Raw genomic sequence first — 16,337 nt, forward strand, 5'->3', positions numbered from 1 at the left:
CCTTTTGTTATCTTATCTAATGAGCTTAGCCTAGTTTGTGGCATTGACCTCTGAGTCAGAATGTTGTGGGTGTAAGACCCATACTATGTTTAGAATTCTCAATGTAGGCTGTCACTCGAGTATAGTACTGAGGGAGTGCTTAATTGTTGATGATTATGATCAACCAAGCCCTGTATTGCTGCCCTGGTGGCTTAATGTTGAAGACCCTGTTGTACTTTAAAGAAGAGAATTCTTCTGTCCTGACCCAACATTTCTCCTTCAACGAATGCTATGAATATTAAAAAGGGTGTTCACCTCATTGCTGTTTTGGGGAATTTGTTGGCACCGGATGGTTGCCAGCATTATGTATTTTGTAAATTACAGATTATGTAAAGCAGCCCTTCCTTCAAAAAGTAATTAATTGTATGTGAAACACTTTGCCACATTTTGACTTGATGGGAAGTTTTGTGCATTAACAGGTCAAAGCAGGAAAAAATGGTAAAAAAATCAAAATTAACACCTCTTTATCTGAATGCACAGAGCATTCGTAACAAGATAGATGAATTAGTTGCACAAATAGAGATAAATGGGTTTGATCTAATAGCCATTACAGTGACATGGTTGCAAAGTGACCAAGATTGGGAGCTAATTATTCCAGGCCTATAGAAAAGACAGGCCGAATTGAAAAGGAGGGAGTTTAGCCCTGATAATAAAGGCTGACATAAGGATAATGGTGAGACAGGATCTCGGCTCAGAAGATTAGGAAGTAGAATCAGTATGGGTGGAAATAAGAAATAACAAGGGGCAGAAAACACTGGTGGGAGTAGTTAATAGTCGCTATACTGTTGGACAGAGTGTTAATCATGAAATAATAGGAGCTTGTAACAAAGGTAATGCAGCAATCATGGGGGACTTTAATCTTCATATAGACTGGACAAATCAAAGTGGGAAAGGTAGTTTGGAGGACGAGTTCATGGAATGCATTCAAGACAGTTTCCTAGAGCAATACGTCATGGAACCAACCAGGGAACACAGGCTATTTTAGATCTTGTATTGGTTAATTAGCAATCTCACAGTAAAAGATCCTTTGAGGAAGAGTGATCATAATATGATAGAATTTCACATTGAGTTTGAGAGTGATGTACTTAAGTCCGAAACTAGAGTCTTAAACTTAAAATAAAGCCAATTACATAGGTATGAGGGGCAAGTTGGCTAAGGTAGATTGGGAAACTAAATTAAAGGGTAAGACGGATGATAAACAATGGCATACATTTAAAGAAGTATTTGAATAGTCTCAACAAATATACATTCCATTGAGAAATAAAAACTCCATGAGAAAAGTGATCCACTGTGGCTAACTAAAAAAGTTAAGGATAGTATTAGATTAAAAGAAGAGGCCTATAAAGTTGCCAAGAAGAGTAGTAAGTCTGAGGATTGGGAGAGTTTTAGAAACCAGCAAAGGACAATCAAAAAATTGACTAAAAAGGGAGTAAATAGAATATGAAAGTAAACTAGCAAGAAATATAAAAACGGATTGTAAGAGCTTCTACAAGTATGTAAAAAGGAAGAGAGTAGCAAAAGTAAACGTGGGTTCCCTTAGAGGCTGAGACAGGAGAAATTATAATGGGGAATCAGGAAATGGCAGATTTGTTAAACAAATATTTTGTATCTGTCTTCACAATAGAAGACATAAAGCATATCAGAAATAGTGGGGAACCAAGGGGATAATGAGAGTGAGGAAGTTAAAGTAATTATCATCAGTAGAGAAAAGGTACTTGAGAAACTAATAGGACTAAAAAACGACATTACCTTTGTTACAAGCTCCTATTATTTCATGATTAATACTCTGTCCAACTCTCTTCCGCAAACGGCAATTGATACTAGCTCAATTGCTAAATTTAAATGTGAGATAGATAGCTTTTTGGCAACCAAAGGTATTAAGGGATATGGGCCAAAGGCAGGTATATGGAGCTAGATCACAGATCAGCCATGATCTTATCAAATGACGGAGCAGGCACGAGGGACTGAATGGCCTACTCCTGTTCCTATGTTCCTATAAATCCCTGGACCTGAAAAGAGGTGGCTGCAGAGATAGTCGTTGCATTGATTATTATGATCTTCCAAAATTCCATAGATTCTAGAATGGACCCAGCAGATTGGAAGGTAGCAAATGTAACCCCGCTATTCAAGAAAGGAGGGAGAGAGAAAACAGAGAACTACAGGCCAGTTAGCCTGACATCAGTCGCCGGGGAAAATGCTAAAATCCATTATTAAGGAAGTGGTAACAGAACACTTAGAATATCATAATCTGATTTAGGCAGAGTCAACATGGTTTTAATGAAAGGGAAATAGTGTTTGACAAATTTATTAGTTTTTTGAGGATGTAACTAGCTGGGTAGATAAAGGCGAACCAGCGGATGTAGTATATTTGGATTGTAAAACGGCATTCGATAAGGTGCCACATAAAAGGTGGTTACACAAGATAAGGGCTCATGGGGTTGGGGGTAACATATTACCATGGATAGAGGAGGGTTAACTGGCAGAAAACAGAGTAGGGATAAACGGGTCATTTTCAGGTTGGCAGGCTGTAACTAGTAGGGTACCGCAAGGATCAGTGCTTGGGCCTCAGCTATTTACAATCTATATTAATGACTTGGATGAAGGGACCGAGTGTATATTAATGACTTGGATGAAGGGACCGAGTGTAATGTATCCAAGTTTACTGATGATACAAAGCTAGGTGGGAAAGTAAGCTGTGAGGAGGACACAAAGAATCTGCAAAGGGATAGAGACAGGTTAAGTGAGTGGGCAAGAAGGTGACAGATGGAGTATAATGTGGGGAAATGTGAGGTTATTCACTTTGGTAGGAATAATAGAAAAACAGAATATTTTTTAAATGGTGAGAAACTATTAATTGTTGGTGTCCAGAGAGACTTGGTTGTCCTGGTACAGGGAACACACAAAGTTAGCAAGCAGGTACAGCAGGCAATTAGGAAAGCAAATGGCATGTTGGCCTTTATTGCAAGGGGGTTGGCGTATAAGAGAAAGGAAATCTTACTACAATTGTACAGGGCTTTGGTGAGACCTCACCTGGAGTACTGCGTACAGTTTTGGTCTCCTTATCTAAGGAAGGATATATTTGCCTTAGAGACGGTGCAACGAAGGTTCACTAGATTAATTCCTGGGATGAGAGGGTTGTCCTGTGAGGAGAGGTTGAGTAGAATGGGCCTGTACTCTCTGGAGTCTAGAAGAATGAGAGATGATCTCATTGAAACATAAGATTATGAGGGGGCTTGACAGGGTAGATGCTGAGAGATTGTTTTCCCTGGCTGGAGAACCTAGAACTAGGGGGCATAGTCGCAGGATATGGGGTTGGCCATTTAAGACTAAGATGAGGAGGAATTTCATCACTCAGAGGGTTGTGAATCTTTAGCATTCTCTACCTCAGAGGGCTGTGAATGCAGAGTCGTTTAGTATATTCAAGACTGAGATACGTAGATTTTTGGACTCATGGAGAATCAAAGGATATGGGGATCGGGCAGGAAAGTGGAGTTGAGGTCGAAGATCAGCCATGATCTGATTGGCTGAGCAGGCTAGAGGGGCCATATGGCCTACTCCAGTTCCTATTTCTTATGTTACATCACAGAACTTCCAGAACTCTAGAAATGCCAGTTTTTCTAATGCAAAAGCGTACTTGTACTGAATGTACTTCTTAGTTCAGTACTAGTTCACTTTAATGTTGGGCAATATTATGTTGTTATGCCTTTTTATATTTTCATACTTCTGTTTCTATTGTGCATCTGTCTTTAAAACTGGTGCTGGCCAAGTTCAGTTGACCTGGAAATTTCTGTCAGTCTGCGTGAGTGTCTACTTTTTACTCGGCATAGTCTTCCCTGCTCGGAAGTTCTGTTAATTCACGAAACTTCCCATAATTAACATCAATGTGATATCTAAATCCGTAGGAACTTTTTTTATAAAGTCAAATTTCAGGTGAGTATGTGGATTTTTCTTTATCAATGAAAAGGAAACATACTTCGAATAAAATGTACTTGCCTCCAACTTACCTTCCTCTTTAAATGACTGAACACAGCAAATAATGTTTCAATAAGAAAAAAAAAGCTGCAAATGCTGGAAATACACAGCACGTCAGTCAGCATCTGGAAGGAGAAAAGGCAGGTTAATGTTTCAGATATAACCCTTCACCAGAACTGAACAAATAATTGAACAAAATATCCTAAAATATTCTGGAGAGCGAAAATTGGTATTGAAGCTTCCAAACTGAAAATTACTTTAACAGGATAAGCTAGATTGACTGAATCCCAACTTTTAAATTACACTCCTAATTTATCTTGAGCTTGCATTTTGAGGGCTCTGTAGATAGGAACCTTCAGTTCTCTCCACTCTTACTTACCATAAGAGCAGATAGAGGTGCTCCTTCAAATAACCAGTTTAGTTTCTTTCCTAATTCTGGTATTCCCAATGCTCTTTTGAGTTTTTTAATGTTGACATGATAGTGGAGAAAATGATATCTCTCCTACTTGCTGTTCATGCTTTTCTCCAATCTTATCAACACTAAATTCTATAATTTGTCTCATCTAATTTTTTTATATTGAAGCTTAATTGCTGTATAATTGTTCTGAATATAACTGTGGTATCATCATGGTTATGTTACTGGACAAGCAACCCAGGGATTGAGAGCTTAAATTCCACCATATGGGGAAAAAATGAAGACTGCTGGTTTAAATATTCTATAATGTCTTGGAGAAGGGAATCTGTCATCCCTACCTGGTTAGGACTGATTAAGTCTTGATGCCCTCCTGAAGTGGCCCAGCAAGCCACTCAGTTGTACAAGAAGTCCCACCATCACCACCTCAGGGAAATCATTGAAGGATAATAAAGGTGGCCATGCCAGCAGTGCCCACAACCTGAGAACAAAGAAGAAAGCATCTTGTCAAATTTGGAGGGGCCTCTAAAGCCTTTTATTTGACCTATATCAAGAACAATGTACTTCATGTTGATGGCATTTTGTAGGTCACTCGTCATTTGTTAGATCTGTGCTATCACTTAAGCCATTTTTACACTTAGCTAGCCAGCTTCACTTGGGCACATTAAATAATGCCTTCACTGACCAGAGTACATTAATCTGTTCCAGTTTCCTCAAACTCAAGTGCTACTATGCATATGTGCAGAAGTACTCTGAATTTTGCGTGAAACCAGAATATTTAGTGTGTGTGTGGTCCTGTACAGCCACCTGAAAAACATTACATCTGCTTACCAGCAAGAGTGTACCAGCCCTAAGGGTTGTATTTGTTCAGTAAATAAAACTGTTTCAACTTGTTGTTCTGGCACCTATAAAGATGCTGGCATATTGTGTTGGCACCAGCTGTGATTCTTTAAACTCCTCCCTGTTAGGCTGCTCTGCTGATGCACAGGAACACTTCCTATAATTGACACTGCTTCGGCCTCCATGCCAGTAGGGGTTATACTTTTTTTTAAGTCCAATTTCAGGTGAGTTCATGATTTTCTTCTGCGAAAAGTGGAAATTCTTTCAGTAAAAAGTGTTTCTCCCTCCCCTAACTTTCCTAAACGAAAGACTCCTACTCCAAATTTGGGATTGGTATGGCTGGCCTATGCTGTTTCATGGTAGAAGCAGGGCACACCAATGGGAGCAGAATCTGGCTGCGGTATACTGATTTTTTTTTCCCCCCCAAAGTTGGGTATAAGTTGTAGCATAACAAGAATTCGAATTGAAGTGAAATGTTAGTAATGCTGCATGTTTCTGTCCTTTTGGGGGCAGATTGTAATCTGTTTTTGGGTTAATAGTGGTGATGCTTGACAGCTTGCACTTTACTAAAGTTTAAAGCAGGTATATTAATTATTTAGCAGTATATAATCCATAGGAAGAGAAATAAATTCTTATGATTCTTCCATTGAACTTTCTGTGAAAATATCTTCATTTCTAGGCTTTCTGTGAAGAACTGGAATCAATGATTCAAGAGCAACTCAAGAAAGGAAAAACTCCTACTAGTCTACTTGCATTACAGCAGATTGCAGATTTCATGACAACAAACGTGCCTAGTATGTACCCTGCTGCACCACAAGGTGGAATGGCAGCATTAAACATGAGTAAGTATAATTATTCTGTTTGATTTAATGGAGGATTTCACAAAGACTGAGATCAGATTACGTCCCGTTGATGAGTTCCCAGTGTTGCTGTAGGGAGGTTTAAACCACAGACTTGAGAGCTGGTGCTTCCCATAGGTTGCCCTAGGCTGCACTTGTATATCTCTCAACAACATCAGCTTGCATTTATAGAGTACCTTTAATGTAGTAAAATGTCCTAAGACGCTTCACAGGTGCGTCATCAAACAAAATTTGACATCGAGCCACGAGATATTAGGACAGGTGACCAAAAGCTTGGTCAAAGAGGTAGATTTTAAGGAGTGTCTTAAAGAAGGAGAGGCGGAGGGGTTTAGGGAGGGAATTCCAGAGCTTAGGGCCTAAGCAGCTGAAGGCACACCCGGCAATGGTGGACTGATTAAAATTGGGGATCTGCAAGAGGCAAGAATTGGAGGAGCACAGAGATCTCTGAGGGTTGTAGGGCTGGAGAAGGTTTCCAGAGATGGGGAGGGGTGTCCCCGTGGAAGGGTTTGAAAACAAGGGTGAGAATTTTAAAATTGAGACGCTGCCGGACCGGGAGCCAATGTAGGTCAATGTGCACAGGGGTGATGGGTGAATGGGACTTGGTGCGAGCTAGGATATGGGTAGCAGAGTTTTGGATGAGCTCAGGTTTATGGAGGGTGGAAGATGGGAGGCTGGCCAGGAGAGCATTGGAATAGTCAAGTCTAGAGGTAACAAAGGCATGGATGAGGTTTTCAGCAGCAGATGAGCTGAGACGGGCGATGTTACGGAGGTGGAAGTAGGTGGTCTCAGTGATGGAGCGGATATGTGATCGGAAGCTCATCTCGAGGTCCAACAGGACGCCAAGGATGCGAATGGTTTGGTTCAGCCTCTGACTGTGGCCAGGGAACGGAGTTTGTTGTGGGGACTGAAGACAATAGCTTCGGTCTTCCCAATATTTAGTTGGAGGAAATTTCTGCTCATCCAGTACTGGATGTCGGACAAGCAGAGTGACATATCATGGATAGCGGAGGAGTCGAGAGAGGTGGTGGTGAGGTTGAGCTGGGTGTCATCAGCGTATATGTGGAACCTGACGTGTTTTTGGATGGTGTCGCCGAGGGGCAGCATGTAGATGAGAAAAAGGAGGGGGTCAAGGGGGACTCCAGAGGTAATGGTGCGGGAGCGGAAAGAGAAGCTACTGCAAGTGGTTCTCTGGCAATGAGTGAATAGATTAGAAAAGAACCAGCCGAGGGCAGTCCCACCAAGCTGGACAACGGAGGAGAGACGTTGGAGAAGGTTGGTGTGTCAACCCTGTCAAAGGCTGCAGACAGGTTGAGAAGGATGAGGAGGGATAGTTTACCATCATCACAGTCACATAGGATGTAATTTGTGACTTTGATAAAGACCGTTTCAGTACTGTGGCAGGGGCGGAAACCTGATTGGAGAGATTCAAACATGGAGTTGTGGGAAAGATGGGCACAGATTTGGGAGGTGACGACATTCAAGGACTTTGGAGGGCTGGAGATGGGGTGGTAGTTTGCAAGGACAAGAGGGATGAAGGGTGGGTTTTTTGAGGAGGGGGATGATGATGGCAGACTTGAAGGGGAGGGCAACAGTACCTGAGGAGAGGGAATTATTAACAATATCAGCTAACATGGGGGCCAGGAAGGGAAGTTGGATCGTCAGCAGTTTGTTGGGAATAGGGTTGAGGGAACAGGAGGTGGGTCTCATAGACAAGATGAGCTTGGAGACGGCATGAGGGGAGATAGGAGAGAAACGAGAGAAGGATGTGAGTTCAGACCAGAATTAGTGATGAAAGACACTTAGCAGGCCATGGTTGGTGGGAGCAGTTGGGGAAAAAGTGAGAAAATATATATCTCTCAGAAAGCTTCGTTTTTTTATTTGTTCATAATTTTGTTTCTTGCTGACTAATACAATTTTTTTTTAAAAATTAAGAAATCATTCTTAATTTTGCTGGATTAGAAATGTTATTATCTGTCCATCCTCCACATACAAAATGAACTGTTTTCTCAGACCTCAGAGGGCCCTAGTAGACTGCTGACTTGGCAAACATCTCAGTTGATGAGTACAGTGCTAGGAGTGTCTCTCAGCTGAAGGTCCGGCTGCAGACACACCAATGGCCTAACAGAGTCATTAACCGCCCCTATGTTGGATTACAACAAAAAGAATCTGGAAAAAATGGTTCCAAGCATTTGCGGCATGGAGTCCTAGGCGTTAGCAGGCTTCCGGTTTATGCAATCAGCCACCCACTGACTTCTGTGTTCCTCTTATGGAAAGAGGTCCAGTTCCTCCTGAAAAATAGTCTAAACAATTAGATATTTGGATGGAAAGCTTTATTTGCAGAAAACACTCCAGATAAGCATAATTTCCTAGTGGGACATTGGATAAATCTTCTCAACAAACAATTCCTTCCAAATTGATTTGGTCCCTACCCAGATTCCACCTATAGTCTGAATCAGGTGAAGGATGAAAAATATGGACAACAGTGACCAGTCAGCAACTGATACCTTGGATATTAAGGTGAGGATAGCCACCCAGGATATCTTTCTGTACTACTTCACATGGCTAAGAATTTCAGGCTTTCTAATGTAGGAGAGGACTTCAGTGGGGGAGAGGAATTGAACAGATATTTTGTATCTGTCTTCACAGTAGAAGACACTAATAATATACCAATAATAGTAGAAAATCAAGGGGCAAAGGGGAGGGAGGAACTAAAAACAATCACTATCACTGGAGAAAAAGTACTAGGTAAACTAATGGGTCTAAAGGCCGACAAGTCCCCAGGACCTGATGGCTTGCCTCTGAGGGTCTTAAAGGAAGTGGCTACAGAGATAGTGGATGCATTGGTTGTAATCTTCCAGAATTCAATAGATTCTGAAAAGGTCCCAGCAGATTGGAAAACCGCAAACATAACACCCCTATTCAAGAAGGGAGTGAGACAGAAAGCGGGTAACTATAGACCAGATAGCCTAAAATCTGTCATTGGGAAAATGCTAGAATCCATTATTAAGGAAGTAGTAGCAGGACATTTGGAGACTCATAATACAATCAAGGAGAGTCAACATGGTTTTATGAAGGGGAAATCATGTTTGACAAATTTATTGGAGTTCTTTGAGGAAATAACGGGCAGGGTGGATAAAGGGGAACCAATGGATGCAGTATATTTGGATTTCCGAAAGGCATTCGATAAGGTGCCACATAAAAGATTACTGCATAAGATAAGAGCTCATGGTGTTGGGGATAATTATACTGGCATGGATAGAGGGTTGGCTAACGAACAGAAAACAATGAGTCGGGATAAAAGGGTCATTTTCCAAATGGCAATCTGTAACTAGTGGGGTGCCGCAGGGCTCAGTGCTGGGTCCTCAACTATTTACGATATATGTTGATAACTTGGATGAAGGAACAGAGTGTCTTGTGACGAAATTTGCAGATGATACAAAGATAGGTGGAAAAGTAAGTTGCGAGGAAGACACAGTGTCTGCTAAGGGATATTGACAGGTTAAGCGAATGTGCAAACATTTGGCAGATGGAATATAATGTGGGAAAATGTGAAGTCATCCACTTTGGGAGGAAAAATAAAAGAGCAAAATATTATTTGAATGCAGAAATACTACAAAATGCTGCGGTACAGAGGGATCTGGGTGTACTTGTACATGAAACACAAAAAGTCAACATACAGGTGCAGCAGGTGATCCGGAAGGCAAATGGAATATTGGCCTTTATTTCTAGGGGGATGGAGTATAAAAGCAGGGAAGTCATGCTCCAACTGTACAGGGTGTTGGTGAGACCACACCTGGAGTACTGTGTACAGTTCTAGTGCCCTTGTTTAAGGAAGGACATACTTGCATTGGAGGCAGTTCAGAGAAGGTTCACGAGGTTGATTCTGGGTGTGGAAGGGTTGTCTTATGAGGAAAGATTGAACAGGTTGGGTCTATACTCATTGGAGTTTAGAAGAATGAAAGGAGATCTTATTGAAACAATCAAGATTCTGAGGGGACTCGATAGGGTAGATGCTGAGAGGATGTTGCCCCTCATGGGGGAATCTAAAACTAGGGGGCATAGTCTCAGAATAAGGGGTCGCCCGTTTAAGATGGAAATGAGGAGGAATTTCTTTTCCCAGAGGGTCATGAATCTTTGGAATTCTTTACCCTAAAAAGCTGTGGAGGCTGAGTCATTGAATACATTCAAGGCTGAGTTAGACAAATTTTTGATCAGCAAGGGAGTCAAAGGATATGGGGAAAAGGCGGGAAAGTGGAGTTGAGGTAAAAATCAGATCAGCCATGATCTCATTGAATGGCGGAGCAGGCTCGAAGGGCCAAATGGCCTATCCCTGCTCCTATTTCTTATGGTCTTATGGACAGCAAGCGGCTGCAAGTTTTGTCAAATGCATGGCTAATGGACAATGCAAAAGAGAGCTGTATTGTCTATAGCACTAACATATTTCAGGGAGATTATCTCAGGCTAGATAAATGAGGGACGTTGCAAGACAAGTTTTATTTTATTGTTGAGAAGCTAAGATAAAGGACCAAGGCATAAAGTGAAGGATGTCACCACGATTAAGCAGAGACATGGTTCAAATAGTAAAGCCAGGTTGATGCCATTGAGGGGGAAACTATATAGTTATGAGAAACTTCCAAAACTGGATCACCAATTTAAATTTATCACTGAGTGTCCAGTGAGAGGTTAGGAGAAAATGCAGTTACGGAGAGTTGGTAGAGAATGGAATGCTTTGCAATGGAGAGTGGTTGAGGCAGACTGCTGTATCTTTTAAGGAAAAGGGAAGTGGTAAATATTTGAAGCCGAGGAAGATAGCTGTATGAGGAGAAAGCAGGTCAGTGGGATTAGTTTTGAATTGTTCTAGAAAAGAGCATGCAAAGAATGGCCCCTCTGGATTGTAAGGTTCCGTGTGGCGAGTTTGTGCATGCATAGTTTTTAAAACAAGAAGTGTAAGCAAAGCTGCCATATTGAGTACAGCAAAGTGTGTGAGTACACTCTGTTGGTAGCCATGCTGTTTGGCTGCTTTATCTTTCTCACTGCCACTGTTTGTAGTGCACTCGTTAAATTGACCTAATAACGTCAGGAGTGGGGCTGTTTTCTGATGATTTCAAAGTGTTCAGCTCTATTTCTAACACGTCTAATAATGAAGCAGCCCATGCCAGGCTACAACAGGACCTGGACAACAGCCATGCTTAGGCTGACAAGTGGCAGGTAACAATTTGCCACATATGTGCAGGATAATGACTGCCTTTAACAAAAGAAAGCCTAGCCACCACCCTCTGACCTTCAACAGCACCACCATTGCTGATTGCCCCATCACCAACATCTTGGAGCTTCCCAACTGGACCACCTACCCACTATCACGTGACCACCATCACCATAAGGACTGCAGCAGTTCAAGAAGGTGGTCCATCACCACCTTCTCACGGTAACTGAAGATGGGTAATAAATGCAGCCTTTCCGGCATTGGCCATGTCACAAGAACAAATAAAACAAAAGTTGTGAACCAGCTGAAGTGGTTCCTGTTGGGTACCATAAATGATTCTTTGTAGTCGAAGATGATGATTGTTGTTGAAAACAGACCCCACTTTACGACTGTACTGACGACTTGGCCAATATGTCAGGGGCAAACTCTTTCGGTAGTTTACAGACATAAATAGTCTAATGAGTTGATAAGCTGCTACTGTTAATTTCTTCTGCTCTTGCTCCCTCGGAAGATCGATGGGCTGATCACAGAATAAAAAGCGGTCAAGATTATTAATTACCCCCGACAACAAATTTGCTGTGGGTAATAAGTATATAGGAAAAGACAGACTGTGCATTTATATAGCACCTTGAACATCCTCAGGACGCCGCAAAGCACTTCAAAGCCATGGTTTCTGTTTTGTGGGCAGACACAGCAGCCAATTTGTGAACGGAAAGGTCCCACAAACGGCAATGAGATGAATGACCAGTTGGTCTGTTTTGATGGTGTTGTATTGGCGAGGACACTGGGAGAACTCCATGCCCGCCTTTGGAGAAATGCCATAGAATCTTTATATTCTCCTGAACTAGGCAGATGACTTTGGTTTAACGTCTCATCCAAAAGACAGGGCCTTGGACAATGCGTACTGCACAAAAGTGTCAGCCTAGATCATGTGCTTAAATCCTGGAATTGGGCTTGAACCCACAATTTTCTGACTTATAAGTGAGAATGCTACCAGTGAGTGAACTTTTCTTTGAATTTTTTGACTGGGTCTGCTGTGTTTGAATTGCAAGAAATACAACATCAAAGGCCATATTTTCATACGTTTAAATTGCTTCTGGTAAACTAGTAGCGAATCAGTTTTGGTGCTGCTCAAGAATTATAATTGTAAAATATTGTGCTGAATAGATTTCTTTCAACTGAATGTTTTTGTTAACAAAATGCTTGTACTGTTAATTTTGCACATATTCCTATTTTAGGTCTTGGAATGGTTACTCCTGTGAATGATCTCCGAGGGTCTGAATCTGTGGCATATGAGAAAGGAGAGAAATTGCTGCGTTGTAAGCTGGCAGCCTTTCACAGGCTGGCAGACCTCTTTGGATGGTCACAACTTATCTACAACCACTTAACAGTAAGTTGGGTTTCCCATATTCCTCAAAAAAAAAAAAGTTAAATATATATCTCCTGTAAATTTTTTTTATTCGTTCATGGGATGTGGGCATCGCTGGCGAGGCTAGCATTTATTGCCCATCCCTAATTGCCCTTGAGAAGGTGGTGGTGAGCCGCTTTCTGGAACTGCTGCAGTCCATGTGGTGAAGGTTCTCCCACAGTGCTGTTAGGTAGGGAGTTCCAGGATTTTGACCTAGCGACGATGAAGGAACGACGATATATTTCCAAGTTGGGATGGCGTGTGACTTGGAGGGGAACGTGCAGGTGGTGGTGTTCCCATGTGCCTGCTGCCCTTATCCTTCTAGGTGGTAGAGGTCGCGGGTTTGAGAGGTGCTGTCGAAGAAGCCTTGGCGAGTTGCTGCAGTGCATTCCTGTGGATGGTACACACTGCACTAACAGTGCGTCGGTGGTGAAGGGAATGAACATGTAGTATGGTGGATGGGGTACCAATCAAGCAGGCTGCTTTGTCCTGGATGGCGTCGAGCTTCTTGAGTGTTGTTGGAGCTGCACTCATCCAGGCAAGTGGAGAGTATTCCATCACACTCCTGACTTGTGCCTTGTAGATGGTGGAAAGGCTTTGGGGGATTCAGGAGGTGAGTCACTCGCCGCACAATACCCAGCCTCTGACCTGCTCTTATAGCCACAGTGTTTATATGGCTGGTCCAGTTAAGTTTTTGGTTAATGGTAACCCCCAGGATGTTGATGGTGGGGGATTCGGCGATGGTAATACCGTTGAATGTCAAGGGGAGGTGGTCATTGCCTGGCACTTGTCTGGCATGAATGTTACTTGCCACTTATCAGCCCAAGCCTGGATGTTGTCAGGTCTTGCTGCATGCAGGCACGGACCGCTTCATGATCTGAGGGGTTGCGAATGGAACTGAACACTGCAATCATCAGCGAACATCCCCATTTCTGACCTTATCATGGAGGGGCAATCATTGATGAAGCAGCTGAAGATGGTTTGGCCAAGGACACTGCCCTGAGGAACTCCTGCAGCAATTGTCCTGGGGCTGAGATGATTGGCCTCCAACAATCACTACCATCTTCCTTTGTGCTAGGTATGACTCCAGCCACTGGAGAGTTTTCCCCGATTCCTATTGCCTTCAATTTTACTAGAGCTCCTTGATGTCACGGGCAGTCACTCTCACCTCACCTCTGGAATTCAGCTCTTTTGTCCATGTTTGGACCAAGGCTGTAATGAGGTCTGGAGTCGAGTGGTCCTGGCAGAACCCAAACTGAGCATCGGTGAGCAGGTTATTGGTGAGTAAGTGCCGCTTGATAGCACTGTCGATGACACCTTCCATCACTTTGCTGATGATTGAGAGTAGACTGATGTGGCGATAATTGGCCGGATTGGATTTGCCCTGCTTTTTGTGGACGGGACATACCTGGGCAATTTTCCACATTGTCAGGTAGATGCCAGTGTTGTAGCCATATGGGAACAGCTTGGCTAGAGGCGCAGCTAATTCTGGAGCACATGTCTTCAGCACTGCAGCTGGGATCTTGGCGGAGCCCATAGCGTTTGCTGTATCTAGTGCACTCAGCTGTTTCTTGATATCACGTCGATTGAATCGAATTGACTGAAGACTGGCTTCTGTGATGGTGGTGGGGATATCGGGAGGAGGCAGAGATGGATCATCCGCTTGGCACTTCTGGCTGAAGATGGTTGTGGCAGGACTGCAGAGCTTTGATTTCATCCGTTGGTTGTGGAATCGCTTAGCTCAGTCTATAGCATGTTGCTTCTGCTGTTTAGCATGCATGTAGCCCTGAGTTGTAGCTTCACCAGGTTGGCACCTCATTTTTTGGTATGCCTGGTGCTGCTCCTGGCGTGCTCTTCTGCACTGTTCATTGAACCAGGGTTCATCCCCTGGCTTGTTGGTAATGGTAGAGTAAGGAATTTGCCGGGCCATGAGGTCATAGATTGTGCTGGAATACAGTTCTGCTGCTGATGGCCCATAGCGCCTCATGGATGCCCAGTTTTGAGCTGCTAGATCTGTTCTGAATATATCCCATTTAGCACAGTGATAGTACCACACAACACGTTGGATGGTGTCCTCAGTGCAAAGACGGGACTTCGTCTCCATGAGGACTGTGTGGTGGTCACTCCTACAAATACTGTCATGGACAGATGCATCTTCAACAGTAGATTGGTGAGGACGAGATCAAGTAAGTTTTTCCCCTTGTGTTGGTTCGCTCATCACCTGCCGCAGGCCCTGTCTGGCAGCTATATCGTTCAGCGCTCGGTCAATAGTGGTGCTACCAAGCCACTCTTGGTGATGAACATTGAAGTCCCCCACCCAGAGTACATTCTGTGCCCTTGCTATACCCTCAGTGCTTCCTCCAAGTGGTGCTCAACATGGAGGAGGACTGATTCATCAGCTGAGGGAGGACGGTAGGCGGTAATCAGCAGGAGGTTTCCTTGCCCATGTTTGACCTGATGCCATGAGATTTCATGGGGTCCGGAGTCAGTGTTGAGGACTCCCAGGGCCACTCCCTCCTGACTGTAGATCACTGTTCTGCCACCTCTGGTCGGCCGTCCTGCCGATGCGACAGGACATACCCAAGGATGGTGATGGAAGATTCTGGGACATTGGCTGAAAGCTATGATTCTGTGAGTATGGCTATGTCGGGCTGTGCTTGACTAGTCTGTGGGACAGTTCTCCCAATTTTGGCACAAGTCCCCAGATTTTAGTGAGGAAGACTTTGCAGGGTCGACTGGGCTTGGGTTGCCTTTGTCATGTCCGGTGCCTAGTGGTCCATCCGGTTTTATTCTTTATGATTTTTTTTTAGCGAGATTGTACAACTGAGTGGCTTGCTAGGCCATTTCAGAGGGCAGTTAAGAATCGACCTCATTGCTGTGAGTTTGGAGTCACATGTAGGCCAGACCGGGTAAGGACGGCAGGTTTCCTTCCATAAAGGGCACTAGTGTACCAGATGGGTTTTTACGACAATCCAGTGGTTTCATGGTCACCATTACTGATACTAGTATTTTAATTTCAGATTTTATTTAATTAGTTGAATTTAAATTCGCCAGCTGCCGTGGCGGGATTTGAACTCTTGACTCTGGATTACCAGTAACATAACCACTATGCTACCGTACCCCTGCATCAAATTAATAAGATCTTTAACACGGAGTTAGTTGAGCTGAATACTCAGTTGTGAAAAACGAACACTATTCAGAGCACTAAGAACATATTTCTACCTTGTTCCTTCTGTGTGGTAGAACTCTCTCGTTTGTTGAACTTAAGGAGACAGTGAAAAAAGTCGGCTTGCAAAAATGAGAGTGAGAAATCTGCCCTGTTGTCAGAACGTTTTGTAGCTGGACTCCCAACAGATACATTTCCTTGAAGCCTGTGCAGTAAAATATAAACTGCCTGCCCATACTGAATTAGCAGATGTGCAGAACCTAATTTACCTGAGGAAGTTTTCATTGCTGCATTGTATTATGTGAAATGATTATTGCTGTGCCTGATCTTCTGTGAAACTTCCACATCTCTTTTGATAACTTTGATGCAAGAGGCTGGAGTCAGAAGAAAGAGAGTTTGAGGAAGAATTGCTGAAGGAAATTAGAGAGGGGAGGGGC

At 43.1% G+C, this 16,337-nt stretch overlaps 1 protein-coding gene across 4 annotated transcripts in view; it reads left to right on the plus strand.

Annotated features, from left to right (window-relative positions):
- Positions 1-16,337, plus strand: part of add1 (adducin 1 (alpha)) — a 143,374-nt gene that overhangs the window by 73,624 nt on the left and 53,413 nt on the right. For all 4 annotated transcript variants that reach the window (XM_067982427.1, XM_067982426.1, XM_067982430.1 and 1 more), the window contains exons 3-4: positions 5,943-6,105; positions 12,565-12,716. In XM_067982427.1, coding sequence (XP_067838528.1) covers positions 5,943-6,105; positions 12,565-12,716 — 315 coding nt within the window. The remainder of the gene's footprint in view (positions 1-5,942; positions 6,106-12,564; positions 12,717-16,337) is intronic.

The sequence above is a fragment of the Heptranchias perlo genome, chromosome 4 (genome assembly GCF_035084215.1).
Source record: "Heptranchias perlo isolate sHepPer1 chromosome 4, sHepPer1.hap1, whole genome shotgun sequence".
In the NCBI taxonomy this organism is placed as follows: domain Eukaryota; kingdom Metazoa; phylum Chordata; class Chondrichthyes; order Hexanchiformes; family Hexanchidae; genus Heptranchias; species Heptranchias perlo.